The sequence below is a fragment of the Idiotropiscis lumnitzeri genome, chromosome 2 (genome assembly GCF_059441095.1).
Source record: "Idiotropiscis lumnitzeri isolate Australia: NSW breed Sydney's pygmy pipehorse chromosome 2, RoL_Ilum_1.0, whole genome shotgun sequence".
In the NCBI taxonomy this organism is placed as follows: Eukaryota; Metazoa; Chordata; class Actinopteri; order Syngnathiformes; family Syngnathidae; genus Idiotropiscis; species Idiotropiscis lumnitzeri.
Window position 1 is genome coordinate 22060433 of NC_142392.1, and position 27687 is coordinate 22088119.

The window sequence follows — 27687 nt, forward strand, 5'->3', positions numbered from 1 at the left end:
ACTACAATCCCAGTCAATCTTATCGATGCACTGCACTTCTACTTTCATTTGATAAATGCTTTTTGTTCAATCAATGTTGAACATATTCAGTAAATATGAACCTGACCTTTTGTCCCGTAAGTGTTTAAAATAATGCCAGCAATCGTAATACAATCCTTCACTATTAATTACATAACACCTACAATAAAGCATAACTTTAACTCTATTGATGAAAGTAAAGTTTAATTTAGGCTATTAAGTAACTCAGTGTTGGGCCTTCAATGCCTTCTCTGCTGGCCAAACATAATCAATAAAAAAAAAAAATCATAATCGTCGCATTGATGTCATATTATAGCTGAGCGTTGTATTTTTAGGTGAGGGTTTTGAATCCAATCGGAATTCCGCTCGCTCGTGTTGCCAGGCAGGTTTCACAATACGGGGAGCGCGCATTATTCATTCCGAGGCCTTAAGATGCAATTGTGCGAGCATCTCTTCTGTCAAAGTCAATGAGCTTTCATATTTGTTCGACAGTTGCGAAAGCCAATCAGATCACGAGTTGGTTACAGTGAGCCTTTTCGCTGGCCTTACGCTGAGAGTGATGAACGCGTTTTGTGATTGGATACTCACTTGTGAGGGGGCGGCGCGATGCCGAATCAACACACCAAAAAGTCGTAACTGGCGACCGTTCGAAAATCTAAAATATATTCTTGCTTTTTTTTAAACCACAATGGTCGAAGGAGGGAAAAGCATGGATTTAATGTTAGATCCACTTGCAAGGACATTTTCAAGTCGGACCTTTCAAGAGAAGCTATATCGTCCAACACTCACTCAGTGGTGCGTAAGTGTGTTTCTGGATATTATTTGTCCAGCCGTGGTGTCAGAAATGATGGTATTTTGATGTGGATTCATTCAAGTAGGACAGAGTAGGACTTCACTGAAGGCACCTTAAATTACTCTCATACCCTGGAAGGTCACTGACCTGGCGAGAGAATTGCCCCCACCATAAACAATGCTCAGGCCTATTTTCTCTCAGGGCAGTATCTGGTTACATCGGAACTTCAGAACCAAGACTGGTCACTTCTGTGAGCTCCAGTCCCTTCATAGTTTCATAAAGAAAATTACTTCCCATATCTATATTGTCATGATCCGTCTGTTCTTTGTCCAGCAGAGGGCGTACCCTCCGCGTGCTCCCCGCCGCGCGTCACCGGGCAGACGCGCCCAGCCACGCAGCTGATGCTCATCCCCTGCTGATTAATGGGACTACTTAAGCCGTAGCCGAGGATCGCTCGGCGTCGGATAATTTTCCTGCAATGCTCATGATCAGAGTTACTGCTCACGTTTGCTCCATGTTGTTCCGTGTCTTGTTTTGCTCGCTCATAGTACTTTTCTGTTCAGCTACTTTTCGGCTCGCCCTTGGTTCTCGGTTTCGTTATTTGGACTCTTCCTTCCCTTCTGTGTTAAGACCATTCTCGTTTTGTAGTTTATCCTTGCTTGGCAAGCGCTTTAAGTTTAACCTCGTTTTGATTTCCTGGCGCGACTCGGTCCGCCAGCGTTTTCTGTTCTCGTCGCTCGCGGCGTTTGTAATTATAAATATATATCTAAATCTATATTGTTCCCTAGTCCATGCCCTAGTGAAAGTATGGATTGATTGTTCTCTGTCGGCCCCAATAAACATCTGGTCTGAAACTCCTCTTGTTGTCAGCGTTTGTGGAGTTCACTCTTCGCTTCCGGCCTCGGCCGGACAGCGACCCCAACATATATTAGGCCATTTAAAAATACACAACTTTTTTTTTCATTTATCCTCCTGACTACCAGGGAAAAAAATGTTCTCCAATCACATTTATTTTGAAATTCCCCAATCTACGTGAAGTAATTAGAATATTGCAAAAGAAATTTTTGAAATTTTTATTTTTGTTTTGAAGCTATGATGTGTCTTCTACAATGCACATCGGAACTCAATACAGGGGAAAACGGAACTTCATTGTGAAACAGTTAGTCCAACAAAAACATCAAAAAGTCTATTTGACAAAGTGTTCAACATAAATATTACAGTCCATCATCTCTTTTCTTTTATTTCACTTTTGCTTCTATTATGCTTATTTGATATGATACTTCAAATAGCAATTCCCTTTCTTGGAAATACAAAGGAAAATTTTGCACTTGGAGCACATAAATGTTTCACTGTTGCAGCCAGATTGGCGACACCCTGATGCATGTGTTTCATCCACCATTTCTGGAAGATGCACAGCATCATAGTCTCATCATGTCATGTCATGATCCACACCACTTATCCTGTACAGGGTCGCGGGAGGGTGCTGGAGCCTATCCCAGCTGACCAACGGGCGAAAGGCGCACTACACCCTGAACTGGTCGCCAGCCAGTCACAGGGCAGACATGGACACCCTCACTGAGTGGGAACTAAACCCACGCTGCCCGCACACAACTCGGGCGAGTGTACCACTACACCATCAGTGACTTCATCATAGTGTCTCAGAGCTGCATTTGACTGTGGTTTCCATTTTTGACGTGGGGAAGTGAAGTCATCTTCGCTATCACTTGCTGCACGTCCTGCACGTCCTACTTGGGCTCGAGCAATCAACTCTGCACCAAGGAGCAAATTGAGGATCATCAAGGATCTTCTGGGGTTTCTTCCCCAGACACTGGCAGTCACGCTTATACTGAAGCCATGAGTTGGTGATTGCCAGGTCAAAAAAGTGGAAAACTGCATGCACTGTCACTTGTCTAGTTTTCCAACCATTTTATGACAGCAAGTTCAGGTGTGCGTCGTCTCACCACCATCTCTGATGACCCTCTTTCTTTCCATTTGAAGAGCTTATCACCTATGATCTTGCAGTTGTTTGGAACCCTGTTATTCATGAGGGTTCCAGTTGCTGTCAGTCCTTTTGTCATCAGGGTGTCAAGGAGGCTGATTGTCGGAAAGTACCAGTCAAAGAACAGGTGTGTACCTTGGGGATCAGACTCTGTCAATTGAAGAACAGTTTGTTCCCTGAAGCCCGACCCTCCTGTAGCTGTGAAAGTTGTCTTGCCTTGGTAGACCACAAAATCCAAAACTAGACCAGTTGGTGCAGCCGCCAAGACAAATGCCTTCGGTCCAGTTGGGTTTGGTTTGCCCGGTACATACTGGTGCACTGGTTATCGACCAGTCAAAGGAACTATTTGCTCGTCAATGCGCAATTTTCCTGTTCTTGGCAGACTCAGACATCCTTGCCTTACTTTGCTCAAGAGGGACCTGATTCTCCACAAGAGATCACTTGTTTTTTCTTCATCTAAAACATCAAAGTCGTTGACGAGCTTGATGGAGTTTCTCGATTTGTAAAACCGATTTCTGGTCATGGTTTCCGCCACAATTTTCACTCTCGTACTTGAAGCGCAATACATTTGAATGTTTGGCTATCCTAGACTGCCCATGTCAATAGAATTTCCCAAAAATCTGCAGTAAAATTTCCTCTGCTTCTGGGAATGACCCTTTCTTGTCATTTGGAAAAAAAGAGCAAAATGGATGAAATAACTTCAAACGTCCACTACAAAGGACATGTTTTAAACACTTGAATACTAGGCTCAAATAGACTTAAAATAACTCAAACAACACTTTAACATGTTCATAAGAGTCTTATAAATAAAATGCCAACAGCATTTCAAGGCAAAATGTCTTTGATAAAAAGTATTAAACACTTACTTTTCCCCTTTCCATAAAAAGTGCTTGCACTGAGGGAAGCCATTTTCATCTACGGTGATGTCAAGGTAACAAACCACCCACCCCTACAAATTTGGTATCATTGGAAAGCTCTGAATGTCCTCTATAGAGCACAAAAAGAGTTAATGCAATTGGATGCACTGGGTGGGAGATATTTAGGTTTAAAAATGTCCTCTACAGAGGACAAATTTGAACTACTGGTCGTCAGGAGGATATTTCAATTTATATTTAAGCTTGCTTATGTAATAATACAATATTTATTCAATTATTTTAGTATGTAAAATTCTCAACAATTTAAACCTTTTTATTTCACACTTGAATATTTCTTAACATATTTGTTCTTTTGAATTTGGATGCAATTTAAATTATTACATCCATCCAGCCATTTTCTGCCGCTAATCCGGGGTCGGGTTATTGAATTAATTTTTTAAGTATTTTTTATCATTGTTAGAATAATATTAAGAGGTTATTATACATTTGCCGTGATGCAGCTTATTTTAATATGTAGTGCATATAACATGTTGCAGTTTAATATAGTGAACTATGCTGAGTGTTTGCAGTGTGACGGGGTGATACAGGGAGACACTTCTACTGCAGGGAGGTGTCTGCAATTGGCGGGGCGGTGGCACTTCTTCAGAAGTGAGGTTGAAGTAAACAACATCCAGAAGAGCCCTGATAAGTTGGCATCGAAGTCTGAAGCAAGCAACTGGGTCCTGATAAAGGATGTTGACGTCAAAGTCAGCTGCGATCCATGGCGACACCCCAATGATAAACCGGACTGAACCAGCTTTTGAGAAGACGAACTGTACCACCCTTGAGTGTAATCTGATTCCCCGATGTTATAAAAGGGAATGTGTGAAAAGCATCGAGGAACGGGAGGGGAGATAAAGTTGTCAAATAAACTTTGTTTAACCTTTCTGTCTCCACAAGAGCTGTTTGTCTCTCCTTTTAGCTCACGAACACTATATGTCAAATTGGCGAACCTGACAATCATTCAATATTTATTTCAAGATCAGGACTCTTCTAAATGAGTTCAATATTTATAAAATGTTTCTATATTTATTATTAATTGAATTAAGTCTGTATGTGGTTTCCAATTTTAAATTTTAATATTTTCCTATTTCAATATATAAATAATGCAATGTATAAAAAATATAATACAGCATGAAAAAAAATATTTGGTATATTTGACAAAATTATAGTTTTTCCAAAGTGAGATTTTGCTTAGCAACAAACGCCAAACCCTTGAGAGAGCTCAACCTAGAAAGTGTATTTAGCAAGTCAGAAATTTATTCAGAAAGCGTAATATTAAATGTATGTGAGGGGATATTTGAAGAGTTTGAGTTTTGTTCAATGGACCATTCATATACGAGCCAGCCAAACACAGCGAGAAAACCAGCGCTGACTCCAGTCGCCATCAAGTTGCCAACTCCTGACATACCAAAACCTTTGAGAGAAACTGAGACGATTTGCGTTTCTCGGTCTGGTTCTTTTTATCGTTCAACTTCTAGATCTGTTTTTCACCTTTTCACGCCGTAATGAAGGCCAGTTGAGCAAGTGGAACAAGTGATTTTATTGATGATTGTGGAAGGCAACGATTTCATAAGCACTGTTTCTTTTCACACCTTTTCCATTAAATACGATTAAAAAGACAACTGAAAAGCATAATGTTAAAAAATGTTATTCCAGGCAAAGGCAATTTATTTTCTTTACATGAAACAAAACAAATCATCATCACTCAGACACATTGCTTCTTCTGGCACGGATCACATTGGCTTAATGTCAATAAAAAAGCTTTGTAAAATTCAATATACCATATTTTATTCAAAATCAAAATTTACATCTTACCACAAAGAGTCAGTTCCTTCAGTTTTTTGTTTTCTTTTTTTAAGCTTCAAGGATCGCTGCTTTTCTCACCAGCACAATTGTGACTCTCTGCATTCTGTTTAGTGGAGAATTTTTTAGCACAAACGCTGCAACTGAATGGCTTTTCTCCATTGTGTGTTCTTGTGTGGCGTCGTAATTGCGAGTTATGATAGAAACTCTTTCCACAAACTGAGCAGGAAAAAGGTTTTTCTCCACTGTGTGTTCTTGTGTGGATTGTCAAATGCGACTTTTGAGAGAAACGCTTGCCACAAACTGAGCAGGAAAAAGGTTTTTCACCACTGTGTGCTGTTGTGTGTTTTGTGAAACTTGCCTTATGAAAGAAACTCTTGCCATAAACTGAGCAGGAAAAAGGTTTTTCACCACTGTGTGTTCTTGTGTGGATTTGTAAATTTGACTTTGTTGAGAAGTATCTTCCACAAACTGAGCAGGAAAAAGGTTTTTCTCCAGTGTGTGTTCTTGTGTGGCGTCGTAATTGCGAGTTATGATAGAAACTCTTTCCACAAACTGAGCAGGAAAAAGGTTTTTCTCCACTGTGTGTTCTTGTGTGGATTGTTAAATTTGACTTTTGAGAGAAACTCTCGCCACAAACTGAGCAGGAAAAAGGTTTTTCACCACTGTGTGCAGTTGTGTGTTTTGTGAAACTTGCCTTATGAAAGAAACTCTTGCCACAAACTGAGCAGGAAAAAGGTTTTTCTCCACTGTGTGTTCTTGTGTGTTCTGTTAAACTCTTCTTATGAGAGAAGCATTTTCCACAAATTGAGCAGGAAAAAGGTTTTTCTCCACTGTGTGTTCTTGTGTGTTCTGTTAAATGTGACTTTTGAGAGAAGCATTTTCCACAAATTGAGCAGGAAAATGGTTTTTCTCCACTGTGTGTTCTTGTGTGGTTGGTTAAATGCGACTTTTGAGAGAAACGCTTGCCACAAACTGAGCATGAAAAAGGCTCCTCTCCACTGTGTGTTCTTGTGTGAATTGTGAACGTTGACTTATGCAGGAAGCTTTTGCCACAAACCGAGCAAGAAAATTTTTTTTCTCCACTGTGTTTTTGTGTGCGGTTTTAAAGACAACTTTGAAGTTAATGAGTCAGTGTGACATGCCCTTTCACCTTTGGCTTGCCCATCATCATCATCGTCATGAGCGTCTGATAATGTGTCCTCATTATGTACTTGTGATGGCCCCCAGTGGTCTTCATCAACTTCTGTTGTCACGTGATGACTTGAGCTGCTGCTTGGAGGCTCCGCCCCTCTGTTGTTCTCACTCTCATCCTTGTTTGCATCTTCAGTCTTTATAGGGACAAGTTTCACTGGTGACTTGTTAATCTCCTCCTCCTCCTTTTTGATGTGAGTCAAGTCTGGCTCCTCTTTCACAGAACAGAGATCGTTTTCACAGACGTCTGCAGGACACAAAAAGACAAATTTGGTTTGGTCAAGTCAAAGCTCATGCGGCGACTTTGTCTTATATTGTTTCTACCGTGCTACCTTGACTTGTGCCTGCCGCATACGGAGCAATGTGTGCAACCCCAACTTGGACCGGACCATGGGGGCATTTCACAAAATTACGTCCAACCATGTAAACCTCCCTTTAGCAGCACAACAACAGTGATAAACGAGCAATTAAAAAGGAAGCACGTTGCGGCTGATGCCCGATTTCATTCCTGACATAGTCACAGACGTTTCTGGAAGCTAAGCGAAGTTAGCACACACAAGCTATTGTGTGCGTCTGATGGAACACCTGTTGTGGGACCCGAACATATTGATGGGGGCCACTGGGGGCCATCGCAACATAATGTCATTGATAAAATAGGAATCCTTCAAGCGAAATATGTTTACAAGTATTTCTTTTTGCATTTAGAGATAGTTTCATCGTGGTTATCGTATTTTCGCGACCATCAGGCGCACTTTAAAGTCTTAAATCTTCCCCAAAACAAATGATGCGCCTTGTAATGCGACTCGCCTATTATATGGACTATGGATCCCCTGCTTGAAAATGGCAGTCTGTTCGGCACGAAAGCGGAAGAACAGGACACACCCCGCTGTGATATGATTGGCTGCTGGCCGTGTGGGGCACTGTCATCAACTCACCGACAGATGTCACCATTTGCGATGCAAATCATTGTCATATTCTTCTAAACATCGGAAAAACTTAAGATTTAAACCGTATGCAAATGAACAAACATTTTAGTTCCCAAACATAAACTTGACAGATGAATTAAACTTAACTTTTGTTGCTGGTTTTGTTGAAACATCTGCCACCATGTTGTCGGTTGGACAGTATTCCAAATGTCATGCCATGTCATTATCCACACCGCTTATCCTGTACTGGGTCGCGGGAGGGTGCCGGAGCTGACGTGATAAAGTGTTTCTTAATGTCAACATATTTGCACCTTTGCCTTTTAAATAACAGCGTAATAAATTGTTTGACAAGGCCATTAACTTGAGGTTTAACGAATAATACGTTTGTCATTTAATACATTGTGTTCAATTAATTCTTCAGAGTTCTGGGATGTAGGTGGGACCGAACAGGCTTCACAACCTCCTCTCCCTCCTGCTGCTAATGACCTGCCTTTGCAAGTTGGACAGTCCACTCAACAAGAGGTGACTGCACAGGTAGGCTCCATTGCAAGTTACCCCAAACACACTCTCTAAACTACTGACTTATTTTACACAACTGTTAAGTAATATAATATCGTATTTTGTCATTTAATGGTCCTACAGTTTACATTTACAGTTTCAGGGATTGAGGGGAACATTATCATGGAGAAGCAGCATTCAGTTTTTGTGCGACGTCACATATATAAAACATACTTCCAGAGAATTGCAAGAATGCTTAAGGTGTGAATTTCTTGAAAACAAAAATATAATTTCGGAAATGTTTGTTGTTAAATAATCTGAAGCAACACTTTAATTTGAATCCTTAACATAAATTTTAAGTTGACTATTTATAGTAGTTCTGTTGGTTTTTGGGAGGTAGGGGCCAGGTCAGAGGTACAACCATTCGATTCCCACTCCATCCAATCATGTGTCCTCCACAGCCACTCACATTAATGTATGGCTTGGTGTGAATGTTTGGTGGTGGTCGGGAGGGGTCGTAGGCGCACACTCGCAGCTACGCTTCTGTCAACCTGCCCAGGGCAGTTGTGGCAAATACGTAGTTTAACACCACCATCGTGTGAATGCATGAGTGCATGAATAATGTATTCATGGTGAGCACTTTGAGTGTCTGGTAATTGTCCAGAAAAGCGCTATATAAATATGATGCATTATTATTATTGTTAGGTTTTTACTTGCATTATAGGACACATAGGATCAGGCATTATTTTGATACTCACACAATTATCGTCAAAGTTCATTTCACATTTCACCTTTGCTTTGTTGACTAAACAGTATTTTTGTTGTTTGAATGTTTATTCTTTCAGGACAGTGGACCAAATCAAACGCAAGACGTGCTCTCAATTTCAAGCAGTCTCCTGTCCCCGACAACCTCACCTGACAACCATAGCGATCCAAGGACTACATGGCATGCATCGATTTGTAGGATAAAGATTGTTGATGATCTTTTGTCAGTGTTTATGGACAGTAGTATAATGGAATTCAATTTAAAGATTAAGTTTGTAAATGAAAAAGCTATTGATGATGCTGGCGTGTCAAGGGAAGGTTACACTGCATTCTGGGAAAAATTTCTTGAACAGTGTGAGGGGGAAATAGAGCGGGTTCCAAGGCTGAGGCCAGATTTTTGTGAGGCTGAATGGCAAGCGGTTGGCCGGATCTGGGTGAAAGGGTTATTAGACCATGGTGTCATGCCAGTGAGGCTATCAAAAGCTTTCATGTTAGCCTGCATCCATGGCATTGACTCAGTTGATGTAGACATCCTTACATCATCATTCCTTAACTACCTTCCTCCCATTGAGAGATCAGCAGTTGAGAAGGGCCTCCAGGGCACAATAGAGGAAAGTGATGAAGAGGACTTGCTTGATGTATTTACAAGAATGGGTTCCCATTTCCTCCCACCAAAGACTAGCTTACAGCCTGCCATTCAAACAATGGCTCATAAAGCCCTTCTACAAGAGCCCAAGTTTATACTTGATTGTTTCGCCACAATAATGATACTTGTGCATCACAAATTACCAGATAAGCGAAGTGTGTTGTCCCTGTATGACTCCAAGAAGGCCACAGGCAAAAAAGTGTTGCAACTGCTTAAAACAACAAAGATGGTGATGTCTCAAGGAGAGCAAGCAACCTTTAACTATCTCCAACGTTATGTAAAAAATGCTGATCAAACCAAAGCTGAAAAAAATCCTGCGTTTCTGGACTGGTTCCTCTGTCATCTGTGTTGACAACATTCTGGTATGCTTCAATAGTGAAAGTGGACTGAACAGAAGGCCTGTTGTCCATACCTGTGGAGCCACACTTGAAGTACCATGCACATACAGCTCTTACCCTGAATTCCGCACAGAGTTTGACAACATTCTGTCCAGTAACTACTTAGAAATGGACATTCTTTAAATCTGACACCATGCAGAGAGTAGGCTTTTCTGTTTGTACATTAATACACTGCCATAGTTTCCACATTTTCTGCTCCACTTATTTTTATGATTGGTTCCATGTTAGATGGAGCACCATCTTATTTTTGTGTGAGAAGCGGGGTTCATCGTGGATTGTTCACCAGACCAGGACCAGGAATGTGGGAGAAAGTTGGAGCACATGGAGAAAACCCACATGGTCAAGAGAACATGCCAAATGCCACGCAGAAGGCTGAAGACTGGATTTGAGCATGCAACTTTTTAGGTGGATGTGATAACTTCTCATCCTGTGCTGCAGTTATATACATTTGATTTGATTAATTTAGCTTTGAAAAAGGCATGTTGTACGAGTGATCATCACGTTCCACAATTTTGAGGTCCTTTTGTGTGTGAAGTTGGCTTGTTCTTCCGATGATTGCATGGCTGTTCTACAGGTACTCCGGCTTCCCTCCAAATTCCCAAAAGTTCCCTAATTAAGGTCCGTTGAAGTTTCTAAATAATAATTAAAAATAATAATTGGGGGAAAAAAGATGTCCCAAGACTCACAACACTTTTTTTAAGACCCAGAGTTGCCCATCAAGGGTCGAATGGTTAATTGCTGTTGATATGTAGTGTTCATACATTCTAAATTGTTAAAAAAATATTTGCTCTGTTACGAGAGTTTTTCCAGTTGCCATTCCATTTGCATCCAAAGGCTGTTCGTGAACAGATATCCTAACGTTGCCTTTCTGTCAGGTAAATTGATGTTTGTAAGAATTTGTGATTGCTAATAAAATTTGTTCTATTTCAGTGTAACATATTGCATTTTTTAAACACATGACACCACCTGCTGTCCAAAGCAAGGAGTGACAATTATGTCATCATCTTTAACAGGCAAGTTTCTAAAATCTCAATTAGGATAATACAATACTACTTTATTTAAATAGCGCATTCCACAACAGCTGTCTGCAGAAATATTATTTAACATGCAGTTAGGTTCAGAAATTGTGGCTGAAGTCAGTGACCAAGACAGAAAGTGTATGTCATATTTTAATTTGAATGTAAAAGAAAATATGGATACCATACTCGCATGATTGGTGATAGGAAGGAAAAATAGTTTCACCAACAATGAATCTTTATGGCCAATGAAAACGTAATGCTTGGGAATTACAGAATTGCGGTGATGGCCTCTTTGAGGTACAAATACATGTTCACAGCCTGATATGGATCTCTTGGTAGAGTCATATCAGACTGGGCCATTAACACAGCACACAATACAAATGCATCCGGATCACAAGGCATGGTCTTACGAAAAACACACTGGTTTTTGCACAGTTGAACTTTGTCAGGTATCGCTCGCCGGTCGGCGAGGAGGAGGTGGACCCAGAAAGCGAGGAAGCAGGGGAAAGGGTAACTTAAAGGGAATTTATGAACTGAATCAAACAACGAGGACAAACAACGTGGCGTGGACAAACTAAACGTGACTAAATAGAACGAAAGAAGACAAGTGACGAGGATCGTGACAAAACACAAGGGACCGTGGGCATGAGCATGGGGCAAGAGCATGGGGCAAGAGCATGGAGCAGGAGCGGGGGCATGAACGAGGGCATGAGCGAGAAGGAGGGTGGTCGTGAAGTCCATAAAATGGCGTAGCAGGAGAAATGTTCCGACGCAGAGCTGTCGGCCAGGGGTGGATAAATAATTAGGGGGAGCAGATGGGAATCAGGTGCGTGATGGTTGACAGGGAACAGGTGCGTGGCTGGTGGAGACGGAGTGCTGAGGGGTAACGCCCCTTCTCAGCTGACAAACATAAACAACGTGCACATGGCAGGGAGGTGACGAAAACAATAACAAAAAACACAGACATGCCCGACACGGGTCATAACAAACTTGTTCATTGTCAACAGGGGAAAGGAAGTCCCTTGTCCCATAAAGTTCAGGTAAAGCATACATCACGTTGGGCCGACCACTGGGGACATTTATGTTCTTTGAGTCCCGAATGAGATGGGAGTTCCAAACTTGGGCAGTCTCATCCAATTCATCCTGTTGAAAATAATATGCAGATAGATGTAGGAAAAGCTACACAGTCAAATCAATTTTAAAGAGCAAGAAATTACAGCATAAAGCCCCTTTTCTCTCCTTATTTGCCACTCACTCGCACCTTCATCCCACCTTTCCTCCATCTCTGTTTACCTTGGTCATTTCATATTCACTGTGTGAAACCCACCACACACACGTACCACCATCTTCTTTCCCCTATCCATCCTTTTTTATTTCCTATCCTTGTTATTTCCATTAACACACTCTCATATGCACAAATACACGTTTAATAAATTACTATATTGGAATGTAGTAACTCACCTGAATAAGTCCCATGCAACAAAATTGCAGGAGGCTTTTGTCCAGAAATCCAGCATCAAAGAAGCCATTGTCTCTAAGGTCTGTGAAGAGTGATAACCAGAACTCCATACACTGGCTGCGAAGAAACCCCCACCAATATTCAATTCTTTGATTGGCGGTACTGGCTCCATCCAAGTAGCTGTCAAGGGTGCTTCCTGGTGGTATGGGGACAAGGAAACGCTGGAAGCCTTTGACATGGCCATTTTCAGTTCCAAGATCACCTCTAACGATTCGAGGACAACCCCCTAAACGCTGCACAACTCCCATGTAGTAACCTCCAATCAACTTCGGGTCACTGCTTGTTGTGTAGGCATTGAGCCACATTATTTTCCTTGAAAAGCCATCAATAGCCCCATTGATGCAAATTCCAAATGGCTTCACTTTATCATAGGAATCCAGGTGCCAAATAAAGTTCGGCCCTTTAGAGAAGTAGCTTCGTCGTCTCAGACGTCTTGCCTGCCTTAAGGACACTCCACTCGGGTCCAACTCTTTTAGCACCAGACGAACATCCTCTTTCCTGACTCGAAGTCCATGTTCTCTGCATTTACTGTACATCCATCGGTACCCGTGTAACTGTCCGGAGTGCTGCAATTGACCTCTAATAAAGTCAACCAGGACTGCCAAGTCAGTGAACGTTTTACGACGAAATAATCCTTTTTTGTTTAGCACTCGCTTCAGATGTCTTTCACTTATTTGAAAACCGTGCTTAATATCCAGAACTGATTTTATTTCTTTGTATTTCAAGCCAATTTCAAAGTGAAATTCAATTAAACTCGCCCACGGGTGAACACACGCCATCTTTGCTGCGTTTGTTTACACGGAAGATGACCCGGAAGTACATAAACGCGCATTAAAAAAAAAAAACATTCACTCGAAGAAAAAACTAAACAATGCGAGGGAACGCAAATATTTTGCGAGGGAACGCAAAGTTTTTTTTTTTCTCTTCCGTGTCCCCTAAGGGGCTCCGTATTCTAGTGATTAGTTTAGACTAAACAGACTTTCATTGTATTTTAATTTCTTGTCTCCTGGTGATTCTTGAGTCAAGCTAATAAAAGCAGAGCAGATCAGGGAGGAAGAGAGAGGAAGGAGTCACGCGGAGCTGCCTGCTCGCTTCCGCTTTGTCCCACTCTTTCCCCCGCCGGCTGGTGAAAACGAACGCCATGTCTGGTTCCTCCTGGCCTCTCAGCCATCTTTTTATTTCGGCTGTTACCTTTAGTAAGTTATTTCAGTAAGCTCTCCCAAAAGGCGTCAGAGCATTTAAACCTGACAAAACGACAACTGAAAAGCATAATGTTCACAAATGTTGTTCCAGGCAAAGGCAATTTTATTTATAATGTTTGATGTAAACACAAAAAAACTCATCATCACTCAGACACAATGGTTCTTCTGGCACTGATCACATTGGCTTAGTGTCAATAAAAGAGCTTTGCAAAATTAAATTTACATTATATTCAAAATCACATTTACATCTTACCACAAAGAGTCAGTTCCTTCAGTTTTTTGTTTTATTTTTTTTAAGCTTCAAGGATCGCTGCTATTCTCACCAGCACAATTGTGTCTCTCAGCACTATGTTTAGTGGAGAATTTTTTAGCACAAATGCTGCAACTGAATGGCTTGTCTCCACTGTGTGTTCTTGTGTGGCTTCGTAAATGCGACTTTTGAGAGAAACTCTTGGCACAAACTGAGCAGGAAAAAGGTTTTTCACCAGTGTGTGCTCTTGAGTGCGCTGTTAATTGTGACTTTCGAGAGAAACTTTTTCCGCAAATTGAGCAGGAAAAAGGTTTTTCACCACTGTGTGTTATTGTGTGGCTTGTTAAATTTGCCTTTAGAGAGAAACTCTTGCCACAGACTGAGCAGGAAAAAGGATTTTCTCCAGTGTGTGTTCTTGCGTGACTTGTTAAATTTGACTTAAAAAAGAAGCTTTTGCCACAAACTGAGCAGGAAAAAGGTTTTTCACCAATGTGTGTTCTTCTATGTTTTGTTAAAGTTGACTTTTCAAAGAAGCTTCTGCCACAAACTGAGCAGGAAAAAGGTTTTTCACCACTGTGTGTTCTTGCGTGACTTGTTAAATTTGACTTAAAAAAGAAGCTTTTGCCACAAACCGAGCAAGCAAAAGGTTTTTCACCACTGTGTGTTCTGGAGTGCCTTACTAAAGTAGACTTTCGAGAGAAACTTTTTCCGCAAACTGAGCAGGAAAAGGGTTTTTCTCCAGTGTGTGTTCTTGTGTGTTCTGTTAAACGCGCCTTATGAGAGAGACTCATGCCACAAACTGAGCAGGAAAAAGGGTTTTCTCCAGTGTGTGTTCTTGTGTGCCTTTTTAAATGTGACTTTTTAACGAATTCCATGCCACAAACTGAGCAGGAAAAAGGGTTTTCTCCAGTGTGTGTTCTTGTGTGCCTTTTTAAATTTGACTTTTTAACGAATTTCATGCCACAAACTGAGCAAGAAAAAGGGTTTTCTCCAGTGTGTGTTCTTGTGTGCCTTGTTAAACTTGACTTTACAGAAAAGCTTTTGCCACAAACTGAGCAGGAAAAAAGTTTTTCACCACTGTGTGTTCTTGTGTGTCTTGTTAAACTTGACTTTTGAGAGAAACTCTTGCCACAAAATAAGATAAGATAAGATAAGATGTCCTTTATTAGTCCCACAATGGGGAAATTTGAGGTGTTACAGCAGCAAAGATATTTTCACTCCCGTCAGATAATCATCACAAGTCTCGAATCTTCTTACACAGCTGACATTTATTAATTTGTCACCGTCAAACTATAAAACATACAAAAAATATAAATATACAACTGCAATATACAATATTTACAAAGATAATGAAAAGAAAGCACAGCAACACCATCAAGTGTAAACATAGTTGTTAGCAGCAAAACATACCTCGATGACTGCACAATAATTCTGAGGGGAATGAGCTTCAAATGCTGGCAGAAAAGTCACTTCAGAAACTGACAATTAGAACGGAAAATATTAACCATTGCCACTATAGACACAAAACCAGCAGGATATTAACCTGTAATCTTACAGGGGAAAGTTTACCTTCTTATTCAGCCGACCAAACAGACTCAGCTTGTCAATCATGTCCGACGGCACTTGCCTTGCCACGTAAAGAGCGCATGAGTATGAACAGTGCAACTCTCAAACACGTCCCCGGAGCAACAAACAATATAATTACTTTCCTATTGTTCCATGTACAAACGATTCACAAATAGGAAAAGAAAACTTGCATGACAACTATACACAAATTATCAATAAAGTCAACTTGCCAATTGTTTGATGAATAATAAATTATAATAAATTAAATGACAAATAATATTTTGGCAGTTAAACTCCCACCAAATCACAACAGCTATGTGATTTACTTTTCTTTCAACACTTAACAGAGTGTTTTATGAAACAACTAATTACTCCTCTGCCTCAAGCAAAAGTACTGTCTTCTGTACAGGCCTATCTAGATAGATTGGCTTCTTAATGCGTTTGCCTTGGCTGTCTAATGAAGAGTCACTGAGCTGAAGTTTTACCTATCTGACTCTTCCATCTGAACTTGGATAAATATCTGCTACTCTGGCAATCTTCCCCTTATCCTATGATGCTAGCATCTGAGAAGTGGTGAAGCTCGTACTTGGATCCTTCTGAGAAATGCAATGGAACGAAGCACCTTCTGATCTTTACTTGGGACAGGTTTTGTAGATCTTGTAGCCACGCTTCCCATTGTGTTCTGAGGCCTTCTGTGAGTGGCTCGTCCCAACTGATGTTCTCTCGGCACATTTGTTGTAAGATCTGTTTCCCTAACAGAATGAAAGGGGCAACGAACCCTAAGGGGTCATAGATGGATGCCACTGTGGATAAAACTCCTCTTCTAGTCAGTGGGTGTTCCTTGACTGTAACTCTGAACTGGAAATCATCAGAAAAAACACACCATTGAACTCCGAGCGCTCTTTCCATAAGCGGTTCTCCTAAAGTCATGTCCTGTTCTTTGACACTTTCTGAACGCTCTTCAACTGGTATTGTATCCATCACCTTCCTGCTATTACAGACAAACTTGTGCAGTTTGAGCTTGCCTGAGCTACAAAGCTGTCGAGCCTCCTTGATGAGCTGAACTGCCTCAGTGTCGGATGTGACACTTACCAATCCATCATCCACATAAAAATTTCGCTGGATGAATTTCACTGTCTCATGGCTAAATTCCCCCTGCCCTTCAGTGGCTAGATGTTTAAGACCAAAATTGGCGCAACCAGGGGAAGAAGCTGCACCGAACAGATGCACTCGCATACGAAAGACTGATGGTGGTGACTCTAGATCCCCATTCTCCCACCAAAAGAATCTCAGATAATCTTGGTCTTCAAGTCTTACATGGAACTGATGAAACATTCGTTCCACGTCGCACATGATAGCGACTGGACCTTTGCGAAATCTACAAAGTACTCCCACCAAAGTGTTTGTGAGTTCTGGCCCGGTGAGAAGGTGGTCATTCAACGCTGTGTTCTGGAACCTCGCTGAGCAATCGAAGACCACACGTATTTTGCCAGGTTTTTGTCGGTGATAGACTCCATGGTGGGGAATATACCACGCTGGCCGGTTTTCCAGTGCTTCTACTGGAATCTTCTCTGCATCACCACGAGTGATAATGTCTTGCATGAAATTCACATAGTCTGAGCAGTACTTCTGATCTCTCTTAAGCCTCTTCTCTAGACTCTTTAAACGCTGCGCAGCATATGACTTGTTATTAGGAAGATTTGGTCTTTCTTGTTTGAACGGGAGGGGCATCTCATAATGACCATCCTGCTTATGTTTGATGCCTTCCTTTAGCTGGGTAAGAAAATTGAGATCCTCTTGAGAGACAAGTGTCTCTTCTTCTACTCTTTCACTAAAGTCGGACTCCAGTACTCTTAGGAAATCTACTGGAGTGAAAACTTCCTTGATCCGAGTATTGCAGACAAAGTGCACTTCACTTTTGAGCTTAACTGCTGGTTTGGGCTTGGGTGTCACTTGTCGTACAATGATGCGGTGACTCAATCCTATAGCATCATCTTCATACTCGCCAAGCTCACCATAGCTCACTATGCTCCAGCCTAAGTCAGTCTTCTGTGCGAATGGCTGGTTCTTTTCTCCACACACAACCTCTCTGGGCATGAGTGCTTGTGGGCAGTTGTAGCCGATCAGTAGACCAATCTCACAATCCATTGGTGGAGCGATACTCTCTGTAAGATGCTCCAAATGAGACCATGCCTTCGCAGTCTCAGGTGTAGGAATGTGTTTCTTATTTGCAGGGATGAACTCACGCGTGTATGTGGTGGGAACTGTTATTCTGTCCATGGAGAATATCCCTCTGACTTGCAGGTCTCTGATTCTTTTACAGTGCACAATCTTCCTTTTCGATGACATTGTTGATAATTTAAGCTTTACTTGTTGTTTGTTGACATCTAGATTATCTGATATGTCTTCTAAAATGAAAGAAGAGTCACTTTGTGAATCTAAAAGAGCATAAACAAGCACTTCATTACTGGAGTCAGTAGGCGTTGACACATAGACTGGTATTATTGCTGATGTCTGGGTGTTATTGCCATCTTGAACAACTCTGTGGCTGTGCGCTGTCGCTTCAGCAACGTCATCAGTTTTCTGTGTTAATTGTGATTTTGTTTCTTCGCTTGCTTCCTTGTGCTCTTGCGTTGATTCTTGGTCTTCTTGAGGGTCTTGGTCTTTCTTTGAGCGATCTGCGTGTAAGCATGTAGGGTGTCGCTTAGAACAGGTTTCGCAAACCATTCGTTTTTTACAGTTCTTAGATAAATGGCCAGGTTTCAAGCAGCCAAAACATAGTTTTTCACTCTTGACATATTTTACTCTGTTTTCAACCGGTTCCTTTATGAATTTGCGACACTTGAATATACAATGTCCTGCTTTCTTACAAAACATGCATGTTAATATGATCTTTTCACTAGCGTTTGTTCTGAGCGCATTAGCACCTGCGGAACACTTCTTGTATCCTTCTTCAGTCTGACTCTTGACCTTTCCCTTTTCATGTCCGCCTTGATGTATAGCTTGGTATGATGTAATTGGATTACATGCAATGCTTGCTTCCATTGTCAGAAATGTAACAAAGTAGTTGAAGTTAGGGAACTTGTCATGCTCAAGTTGATATTGAGTAGCTTTACGATTCCACCTGGTGCATAACCAGTCCGGTAGCTTAGCGCTGAGCTTCTGATTTTCTATCCCATCGTTCAGTATACTTAGACTGTCATTTCTCGTCATAGCAGAGTCGCAACTACGCAAAAAGTCTCCAAATTTCCTCAACTCCCCAGTCTCCTTTGAAGCAATCCTAGGCCAGGAATGTAATTTGTCTCGGAACGCTTTGGCAAGTACAAAAGGTTTACCATATCGTTCATGGAGCAAATCCCATGCTGCTTGATATGCATCATCAGAGTCACTCATGAAGTAGCCTTCTATGCCTTCTTTAGCTCCGCCTCCAACATATTTTTCAAGGAAAAAGAGTTTCTCAGTATTTGGGATATTCTTCCTCTCAATGAGTGTCTGAAAGGATGACTTCCAGTGTCTAAACTTGAGTGGGTCCCCAGTGAAGACAGTGGGCTCTGGGATTGGAAGCCGGTTAGCTGATATGGCCTCAGCCAAAACCTTCACAAGGTCCTTTGTGTCACCTTGTGGAGAGTTACTTTGAGATATCGCTGAAGTTATATATGGATGTTGGGTATAATAATGCACGGGGTTTGCGTGCTTGACTTCTTGCTCCACGTTGGGCGATTCAGAGTGCTTAGGTTTGAATCCTTGGTCTGTAATTGACTCAGTTTCATCGTAGACTTGAAGCTTTGCTTTAGCAGCATTTAGTCGTTTTAGCTCTTCTAAACGCTCTAGTTGTCTTTTTAAGTCATCAACCGACTTCTGCCTTGATGCATTTTCTTCTTGCTGTTTCTTTAGGAGAACAGCTTCATGGTTCTGTTCCTCTATTTTACGTTCTGCGTCTTCCTTCTCAGCTTCGAGCCGGCGGGATAGTGCGTCTGCTTCTTGTGCTGCAACTATCGACTTATTTTCAGCTTCAAGTGCTAGCAATCTCTCTCGATGTTGTTCTTGCTCAGACATTATTTGTAACACAGCTTTAGTTGCTGCATACTCAGAAGCAGCTTCCTTTCTTTTGGCTTCAGACTGAGTTGAGTGAACACTATCGCCCTTTGTGAATGACTTTATAGTATTGCAGACTGTGGTTGCAAAACAGAGGGTGCATCAGGCCACATTAGTTCTTCCTTATTTCCTGCAATTTGAGATTGTGCATTTCCTACTACTTGATTGGAGATGGACACACACTTCATGTGGGGGGCTGTCTAGCTTTCGGTATTCATCATACACTTGATTCAATTCAGAGAGTTCTGTTTGAATATTGCTGATATGCTTCTGAAGCACATCACTAGAATCCTGATGAATCACAGATTTTTTTGCTACCTTAATTAAGGCCTTCCAGTACTCATAACTTCTATCAAAGCGACGTAGTATCTCTTCCGTTTTTACACGGTAAAGTTCTTTACCCTTCTCTGTAAGAGTACGCTCTCTTTCACTTCTACGTGGTAGATCTGCAAACGTGCTCAATAACATTCTTAGGCTGCTTTACCTCTTCTAAATCATCAAGCTCAGATTCTTCTTTTGAGTCAAGTGGCTGCTTAGACCCTTCTATATCTAAAGGCTGTTCTGTCTGTTCTACTTGTGACATTTTTACACTTGATTGGTGCTTATTGTTTAACACACAAATTACATAAACTTTATCCACGCGTATTCTTATTTCTTATGGAAAACAATAATGCACGCTACACACAGTCCCTTATTGTTATCTGCTCGTTTGTGTCACCTTTCAGAGCACAAACTAAAGTGCTTTGTCTTATGGACTCAAATTGAGCGAGCAACAGGTGAACTGATGTGTCCAGGCTTATCTGAGTTCCAAGCTTTGCTCTGTCGCCGTCCTCCTTCGTTGAGCACGTGCGAGCAGAATGCGCAGACGATCGCTTCTTCATCCAACGCAGACGAGTTTCACTTCTTCATCCAACGCAGACGAGTTGACTTCTCCATCCAACGCAGACGAGTTTGACTTTTCCATCCAACGCAGACGAGTTTGACTTTTCCATCCAACGCAGACGAGTTTGACTTTCACTCCCGTCAGAAAATCATAACAGTCTCGAATCTTCTTACACAGCTGACATTTATTAATTTGTCACCGTCAAACTATAAAACATACAAAAATATAAATATACAACTGCAATATACAATATTTACAAAGATAATGAAAAGAAAAGCACAGCAACACCATCAAGTGCAAACATATTTGCTAACAGCAAAACATACCTCGATGACTGCACAATAATCCTGAGGGGAATGAGCTTCAAATGTTGGCAGAAAAGTTACTTCAGAAACTTCCTATTGAGCCGACAACAGACTCAGCTTGTCAATAATGTCCGACGGCACTTGCCTTGCCACGTAGAGAGCGCATGAGTATGAACAGTGCAACTCTCAAACACATCCCCGGATCAACAAACAATATAATTACTTTCCTATTGTTCCATGTACAAACGATTCACAAATAGGAAAAGAAAACTTGCATGACAACTATGCACAAGTTATCAATAAGGTCAACTTGCAAATTGTTCGATGAATAATAAAATTATAATAAATTAAATGACAAATAATATGTTGGCAGTTAAACTGGGGAACATGCTTTTTTCCGCCGTAGTCCAGCTGAACGATGCAAAAAAGGCGATCTCAGACAACGCGAGTTTGAGCTCGGCAAAGCTGTTTGTGCCCCTCGTTCACGCAGTACTGATTTAAAAAAAAAAAAAAAAAAAGCGTTGCCCTGCCCTGTTTCTTCCGCCGCTACTTAAATGCCCTGCGCCAAGCTATCTTGCGCCGCAACAGAACAGACTTTATTTGAACTATATCTAGGTCCATGCACCGCAGCAGCAACAAGCTACGTGATGGCAAATAAACGACTCCACTAACAAGTAGCGTGCTAAACGAGGAGGCGAGCAAGGAGGTGCTAAGCGTGCTCATTGCTAAAATTAATTGCTTTGATGTGCGCTCAACTTTTAACATAAGTCTGACTTAAACTGGGTTTGGGTGGAGAGCCAGCAGCAATGAACAGAAATGTTGTATTGCAACCATTAAGTATCTAAACATAAAATAAAAGGAACACCGAAATCGTACACTGTATCGTAACCCATCCATCCATCCATCCATCTGCTGTACCGCTGCTCCTCACTAGGGTCGCGGGGGGTGCTGGAGCCTATCCCAGCTATCTTTGGGCAGTAGGCGGGGGACACCCTGAACTGGTTGCCAGCCAATTGCAGGGCACACAGAGGCGAACAACCATCCGCGCTCACACTCATACCTAGGGGCAATTTAGAGTGGCCTGCCATGCATGTTTTTGGGGGAGAACATGCAAACTCCACACAGGATGGCCGGAGCCGGGGATTGAACCCACGCCCGATGCTGTTTCTCACTCTGAGGCCATCGTGCTAACCAGTCGGTCACCGTACCGCCCGTATCGTCACCATTTAAAAAAAATAAAAATAAATGAATAAATAAAAATAAAAAGTATAGTAACCATTTTTTCAAAAAAAAAAAAGAGTCGTAAACATACTCAAGCTGTTGCTTTGTTATTGAAATTGAATATTTGTTTTAAATCCCCCAGGCTCTTCTTTTTGTCTTTTCTATATTATGTTCGTATTAATGTCTGTGTTTGGTTTGTTAATGTTAATAAAGCTTTTTATACAAAAAACGTATTTGTAATATTTATCATTTTATCAATATTCGCACAACAGAGTACTGAGTTTCGAGATCCTCACTATATTTCTCAAAATTATATTTCTTATCAATTTAGCTTAGTTAAGGGATATTTTATTGACAATCTAATATCAATCTACAAAGACAGAAAAAAAATGGTGGTGGGGAGGCGCGAATCTTTTTCTTCTTGGTAGTGGTGGGTGTGAAATAATTGAGAGCCACTGCTAGTATATGCAGACATTATATTCATACAATCTTGCAGCCCGAGTGAACCACAGCATTGTTGCAAGTGCGGTCGGAGAAACGCAAACGTCCCACTGCTGTTGCAGCAGTGATTTCTCGGGGCATAGGAGGAAGTGACGTCAGAGCTGACTCGCCAATGTGGCGTTAATTTAGTCATGTCATGTCATTATCCACACCGCTTATCCGGGTCACGGGAGGGTGCTGGAGCCTATCCCAGCTGACTTCGGGCGAACGGCGCACTACACCCTGAACTGGTCGCCAGCCAATCACAGAGCAGACATAGACACCATCACTGAGTGGGAACTGAACCCACGCTGCCCGCACACAACTCGAGCGAGTGTACCACTACACCATCAGTGACACCGTTAATTTAGTTATTTTGTTAAAAGAAATTCACAACCGAATTATAATATTATATAAAATATATATTAAAATAGAAGAGCCTGGGGTAAAAATAAACACAGAGGCAAAGAAATATATTTGAAAAATACGTGCTCAAAGCATGACGTCATTAGCAAGCGCGCAGCTTCCGAAGGACCTCGACCACATCCACCGACCTGTCCACACCGGAACAAAAACACCCACCGCTAAATTCTTCTGATTTAGTGTGGAACTGACTGTAATTTTCTCACAGAATGTCCAGTGCTACTCTAAAGGACTACGACATAATTCATTAAGTCTTCGTGTCCCGATAACCTCATCTTCGCGCGTTGATGCTTTTCGGCGTAGTTAGCTTAGCTTGTTAGCTAGCTAGCCGCTAACGAAAAGAGGCACATGACTCATCGCCAAGCAGAGATCAAGTGCGAATTTTTTGGGATCATCATTTGAAAATGTGTGAAATAACGACACCCAAGTACAAAGAGGAACTTTGTGGAATAAAAGAAGAGAACGAGCAACATCTTCAACTGCTGGGCGAAGGTTGCAAGCAGCTTCGTGTTGTGCCACACAAAGCAGGTTTGTAGACGTCTTACTCTCATTTGCTTTGTATAGAACGACTTTCTATCGTTACAAATATGCATCGCAACCTTAAGTTGTTTGGGGAAATGCGTTCAAGGTTATTGCCGTTTTATTTTTAATTTTTGCTTTTGACTTGCCGGTTTGCTGAACATTTGTTTATGCCAAATGAAATCAGTGCATAAAATAAATGCCAAAGAATAACCAGTAGTGGGGGGTCAACTCCATGTTTTTTCCAGTATAAAATTTGAACTGATTATTTAACATTTTACTGGTTTTTATATCTTTTTCAAGCAATTCCTTCCGGAAGGAATTCTGCCTGACTCTAAAAAATGTGCACACTGCGGCGAAAACATCAATGGCGGTTGATCAATTTTAGTGGATAAAACACAAAATATTATTTTTTTAAAAATCAAGTACATATTGGTCTTATTTATTGATGAACTTTGTACTGTCTTGGTCGGGTGAGAGTCAATGAACCTCGGGTGGCCCTGCACTGTTTTGTACACATGTGCGTAGTTTCACCCCATCCAAACATTTAAAATACATTTAATGCATCCATCCAAGGGTGCACGGATCTCATCGGTGAACAAGCGCATGCTGCAAGGAATGCATCTGCATCTTTAGCTTACTATGGGCTTAAAAATGGAGAACGTCACAACCCCCTTTTCTACCAACAAGCACAGGAGCATTTAGTTCCCAGAGTGAAAGCCAAAGATTTCTTAACCCATGTGGATTTTTATTGAAGCAGATTTGAAAATGCAAACTCATACAGAATGGACACACTTTGACTTTATCACACCCGTCCACACGCTTCCTTTTGTTCTAACGGTTTCAGCTTGCAAGACATGTTTGGGTCACACTTCTGTTAAATGCGAGCTAAACGGTTTCCTGTCGAACACGGTTCAAGACGCGCATCTGTTTTTGTGGCTTCCTGCTAAACTGCCAGCATAGACACAACTCTGTTCCCACTGAACTAACGTTTTCCTGTTTAAGAGGTCCATGTTTTTGTGACCTTCTATTAACCCGTAAGCATAGTTTTGAAACATGACATGTAATTTCTTTAACACCGGGTCGCACGCATTGCTCCGTGTGCGGCAGGCACAAGTCATGTAGAAACAATATAAGACAAAGTCACCACATGAGGTTTGACTTGACCAAACCAAATGTGTTTGTCTTTTTGTGTCCTACAGACGTCAGTGAAAACGATCTCCGTTCTGTGAAAGAGGAGCCAGACTTGACTCACATCAAAAAGGAGGAGGAGGAGGAGATCAACAAGTCACCACTGAACGTTGTCCCTATAAAGAGTGAAGATGCAAACAAGGATGAGAGTGAGGACAACAGAGGGGCGGAGCCTACAAGCAGCAGTTCAAGTCATCACGTGACAACAGAAGGTGATGAAGACCACTGGGGGCCAGCACATAATGAGGGCACATTATCAGACGCTCATGACGATGATGATGATGACGTTGACAGTGGGCAAGCCAAAGGTGAAAGGGCATGTCACACTGACTCATTAACTTCAAAGCTGTCTTTAAAACCGCACACAAGAACACACAGTGGAGAAAAACAGTTTTCTTGCTCAGTTTGTGGCAAAAGCTTCCTGCATAAGTCAATGTTAACAATCCACACAAGAACACACAGTGGCGATAAACCCTTTTCATGCTCAGTTTGTGGAAAATGCTTCTCTCAAAAGGGAAATTTAACAGAACACACAAGAACACACACTGGAGAAAAACCCTTTTCCTGCTCAGTTTGTGGAAAATGCTTCTCTCAAAAGGGAAATTTAACAGAACACACAAGAACACACACTGGAGAAAAACCCTTTTCCTGCTCAGTTTGTGGGAAAAGCTTCTCTGGAAAGTCTAATTTAAGAAAACACACAACAACACATAGTGGAGAAAAACCTTTTTCTTGCTCAGTTTGTGGGAAAAGCTTTTCTCTAAAGTCACGATTAAAAGAACATACAAGAACACACACTGCAGAAAAACCTTTTTCTTGCTCAGTTTGTGGTAAAAGCTTCATCCAAAATTCGCATTTAACAAGCCACACAAGAACGCACATGGAGAAAAAACCTTCGCCTGCTCAGTTTGTGGCAAAGGATTCTTTCTGAAATCAACTTTAACAAAACATGGAAGAACACACAGTGGAGAAAAACCTTTTTCCTGCTCAGTCTGTGGAAAATGCTTCTCTGTAAAGTCAACGTTAACAAGCCACACAAGAACACACAGTGGAGACAAGCCATTCAGTTGCAGCGTTTGTGCTAAAAAATTCTCCGCTAAACGTAGTGCTGCGAGACACGATTGTGCTGGTGAGAAAAGCAGCGATCCTTGAAGCTTAAAAAAAGACAACAAAAAACTGAAGGAACTGACTCTTTGTGGTAAGATGTAAATGTGATTTTGAATGAAATATGATCAATTTAACTTTGCAAAGCTCTTTTATTGACACTAAGCCAATCTGATCCGTGCCAGAAGAAGCAACGTGTCTGAGTGATGATGATTTGTTTTGGCGTTTACATCAAACATGTAAATGAAAATAATTGCCTTTGCTTGGAACAACATTTTTTAACATTATGCTTTTCAGTTGTCTTTTTAATCGTACTTTAATGGAAAAGGTGTGAGAAGAAACGGTGCTTATGAAATCGGTGCTTTCCACAATCATCAATAAAATCACTTGTTCCACTTGCTCCACTGGCCTTCATTTAGCTGTGTGAAAAGGTGAAAAACAGAACTCGAAGTTGAACTATAAAAAGAACCAGACAGAGAAAGGCAAATCGTCTCAGTTTCTCTCAAAGGTTTTGGAATGTCAGGTGTAGGAGCTGTAAAATAAGCTGAAGACCATATTAACCTCAAGTAACCTTATGTAATCAGTTTGTATGTGTAAACCTTGCAGGTATTAATTTTTACATGTCAGTCGACCCTACACATTGTAATGAAACTATAGACATCCCAGCTTCAGACGATGCAAAAACTTTAGATGAGATCTGGTGGCGATGCGGATTAAGAGTATACACCAGACTTCCTAGAAACGCCTCCACTATTTGTACACCAGTCACAGTCTCAGACCACACGTACATTATGACCACACAACCAGCCACAGATACGAATGCTAGAAGCCTCGTGTGTTGTGCACGCACCAACCGTGCGCACACTCCACTTTCGCTGTGATTGGTGGTGTCACGGGGGGGGCGTCTTTTCTTATTAGTAGGTGCACTCACCTGTGGGTAGTGGTTGTTTGGTTTGGATCGTGTGGTGGGGTGAGCATGGGGAAGAAACCTTTTGCTGACCGTACAATTCAGCATAAAAATCATCAACTGTGAGCGCAACGTGTACTGGATTTGAGAGTAAAACAACCGTCGAACGTCGGCCAACTCTTGTTGCGGAAAAAAAGAGAGAGAGATATGATCACCCAAAGAGAGCGACAATGAATGACAAGTAAGTGCCTGTCATTTGCTTCCGCTATGGATGCGCCTCTAAAGACAGTCATGCCAGTTGGGATGCGCATCAATGTTTCCACCCCCTTGTCTTAGCCTGCCGTGGCGTCATTTAAGTTGGACGCTACATCAGGAGTTGGTAACTTGATGGCGACTGGAGTCAGCGTTTATTTGTCACCACGAAGGAGATGATCCGCATCACGCAGTTCGTTGCTGCCGCTGTTGCTGCGCGTCTCAATACTGAAATGAAATAAATAATGAAATATTTAAGTACTTAAATAAACGCCAAGATAGTTTTTTAATAATTAATATTTAAATGACAAAATAGTGAAACATTTCAATTTGAAATTCTCAACCACATACAGAGTAAATTAAATTCATAATCATATAGAAACATTTATTCAATATTGAACAAATTTAGGAATCCTAATTTTGAAAGATAAAAAAAATTCTCATATCAAATTTTAAGTAATAAATTAATTCAATAAATATTTGGGCACATATTTAAATGAGCAAATATTTTGACAAATACTCAAGATTGAGATAAAAAGTATTTAAAAATATTGTATATTTTTTACATGTTAAAATAATTGAATAAATATTGTTGTAAACTCAATCTAAAGGATCTATATCAAGAAGAGCAAAACGTTCCGTTAAAAATAGTGTCTGGGCATTTTTGTTCGTCATGACATGCAATGATTTTTTTTAATAACTTGAGGTCATTCATCCAACTGTTGATTTGGGGCTTCGCCTTGAGGTATTTACATCAATGGATGAAATATTCCATCCATCCATCCATCTTCTGT

General features: G+C 41.2%; 3 protein-coding genes, 1 long non-coding RNA gene and 1 pseudogene across 9 annotated transcripts; 2 read left to right on the forward strand and 3 right to left on the reverse strand.

Moving 5' to 3' along the window:
• Nucleotides 1–5315: 5315 nt before the first annotated feature.
• On the reverse strand, nucleotides 5316–6635 carry LOC148341978 (uncharacterized; the record flags this gene model as incomplete). The annotated part of the gene is made up of 1 exon (XM_088288009.1): nucleotides 5316–6635. A coding segment is annotated over one exon (1047 nt), but the record flags the coding sequence as incomplete, so codon positions are not given.
• LOC148341979 (uncharacterized) lies at nucleotides 6495–13298 on the reverse strand. 2 transcript variants are annotated; one of them, XM_088288742.1, is made up of 3 exons: nucleotides 12438–13290; nucleotides 12028–12119; nucleotides 6495–6971 (listed from the first exon to the last, which is right to left on the reverse strand). In XM_088288742.1, the coding sequence occupies exons 1-3, from the start codon at nucleotides 13272–13274 to the stop codon at nucleotides 6962–6964; spliced, it is 939 nt and encodes a 312-aa protein (XP_088144868.1). In that variant the 5' UTR covers nucleotides 13275–13290; the 3' UTR covers nucleotides 6495–6961. The 2 variants fall into 2 exon arrangements, with proteins under 2 accessions (XP_088144868.1, XP_088144869.1); XM_088288743.1 differs by lacking the exon at nucleotides 6495–6971 and adding an exon at nucleotides 11244–11416 and having other exon boundaries at nucleotides 11963–12119; nucleotides 12438–13298.
• Nucleotides 8068–10851, forward strand: LOC148341980 (uncharacterized; annotated as a pseudogene). Its single transcript, XR_015840028.1, has 2 exons — nucleotides 8068–8184; nucleotides 8994–10851. The product of XR_015840028.1 is annotated as an uncharacterized LOC148341980 (transcript).
• A 1897-nt stretch (nucleotides 13299–15195) lies between the features above and the next one.
• LOC148341981 (uncharacterized) lies at nucleotides 15196–20251 on the reverse strand. 4 transcript variants are annotated; one of them, XR_015842168.1, is made up of 3 exons: nucleotides 15517–20251; nucleotides 15358–15425; nucleotides 15196–15237 (listed from the first exon to the last, which is right to left on the reverse strand). XR_015842168.1 is itself a non-coding variant. In XM_088288720.1 (2 exons), exons 1-2 carry the CDS (start codon nucleotides 19567–19569, stop codon nucleotides 16057–16059), a joined length of 2856 nt encoding a protein of 951 aa, XP_088144846.1. In that variant the 5' UTR covers nucleotides 19570–20251; the 3' UTR covers nucleotides 15196–16056. The 4 variants fall into 4 exon arrangements, 2 of the variants coding, with proteins under 2 accessions (XP_088144846.1, XP_088144844.1); XR_015842167.1 differs by having other exon boundaries at nucleotides 15196–15425; XM_088288720.1 differs by having other exon boundaries at nucleotides 15196–18191; nucleotides 18849–20251.
• Nucleotides 20252–23068: 2817 nt separating this feature from the next.
• On the forward strand, nucleotides 23069–26134 carry LOC148341982 (uncharacterized). Its single transcript, XR_015842191.1, has 2 exons — nucleotides 23069–23448; nucleotides 24642–26134. It is a non-coding gene; the product is annotated as an uncharacterized LOC148341982 (long non-coding RNA).
• Nucleotides 26135–27687: the final 1553 nt, after the last annotated feature.

Coding starts and splice junctions, on each gene's coding strand:
- LOC148341981 (XM_088288718.1), bottom strand. CDS start 19,569: ATGTCTGAGCAAGAACAACATCGAGAGAGATTGCTAGCACTTGAAGCT. Junction 18,192..18,440: donor ATACAAGAAGTGTTCCGCAG/GTGCTAATGCGC, acceptor GCTTACACGCAG/ATCGCTCAAAGAAAGACCAA.
- LOC148341979 (XM_088288743.1), bottom strand. CDS start 13,274: ATGGCGTGTGTTCACCCGTGGGCGAGTTTAATTGAATTTCACTTTGAA. Junction 12,120..12,437: donor GTTGCATGGGACTTATTCAG/GTGAGTTACTAC, acceptor TATTTTCAACAG/GATGAATTGGATGAGACTGC. Junction 11,417..11,962: donor TGTTGACAATGAACAAGTTT/GTTATGACCCGT, acceptor TACCTGACAAAG/TTCAACTGTGCAAAAACCAG.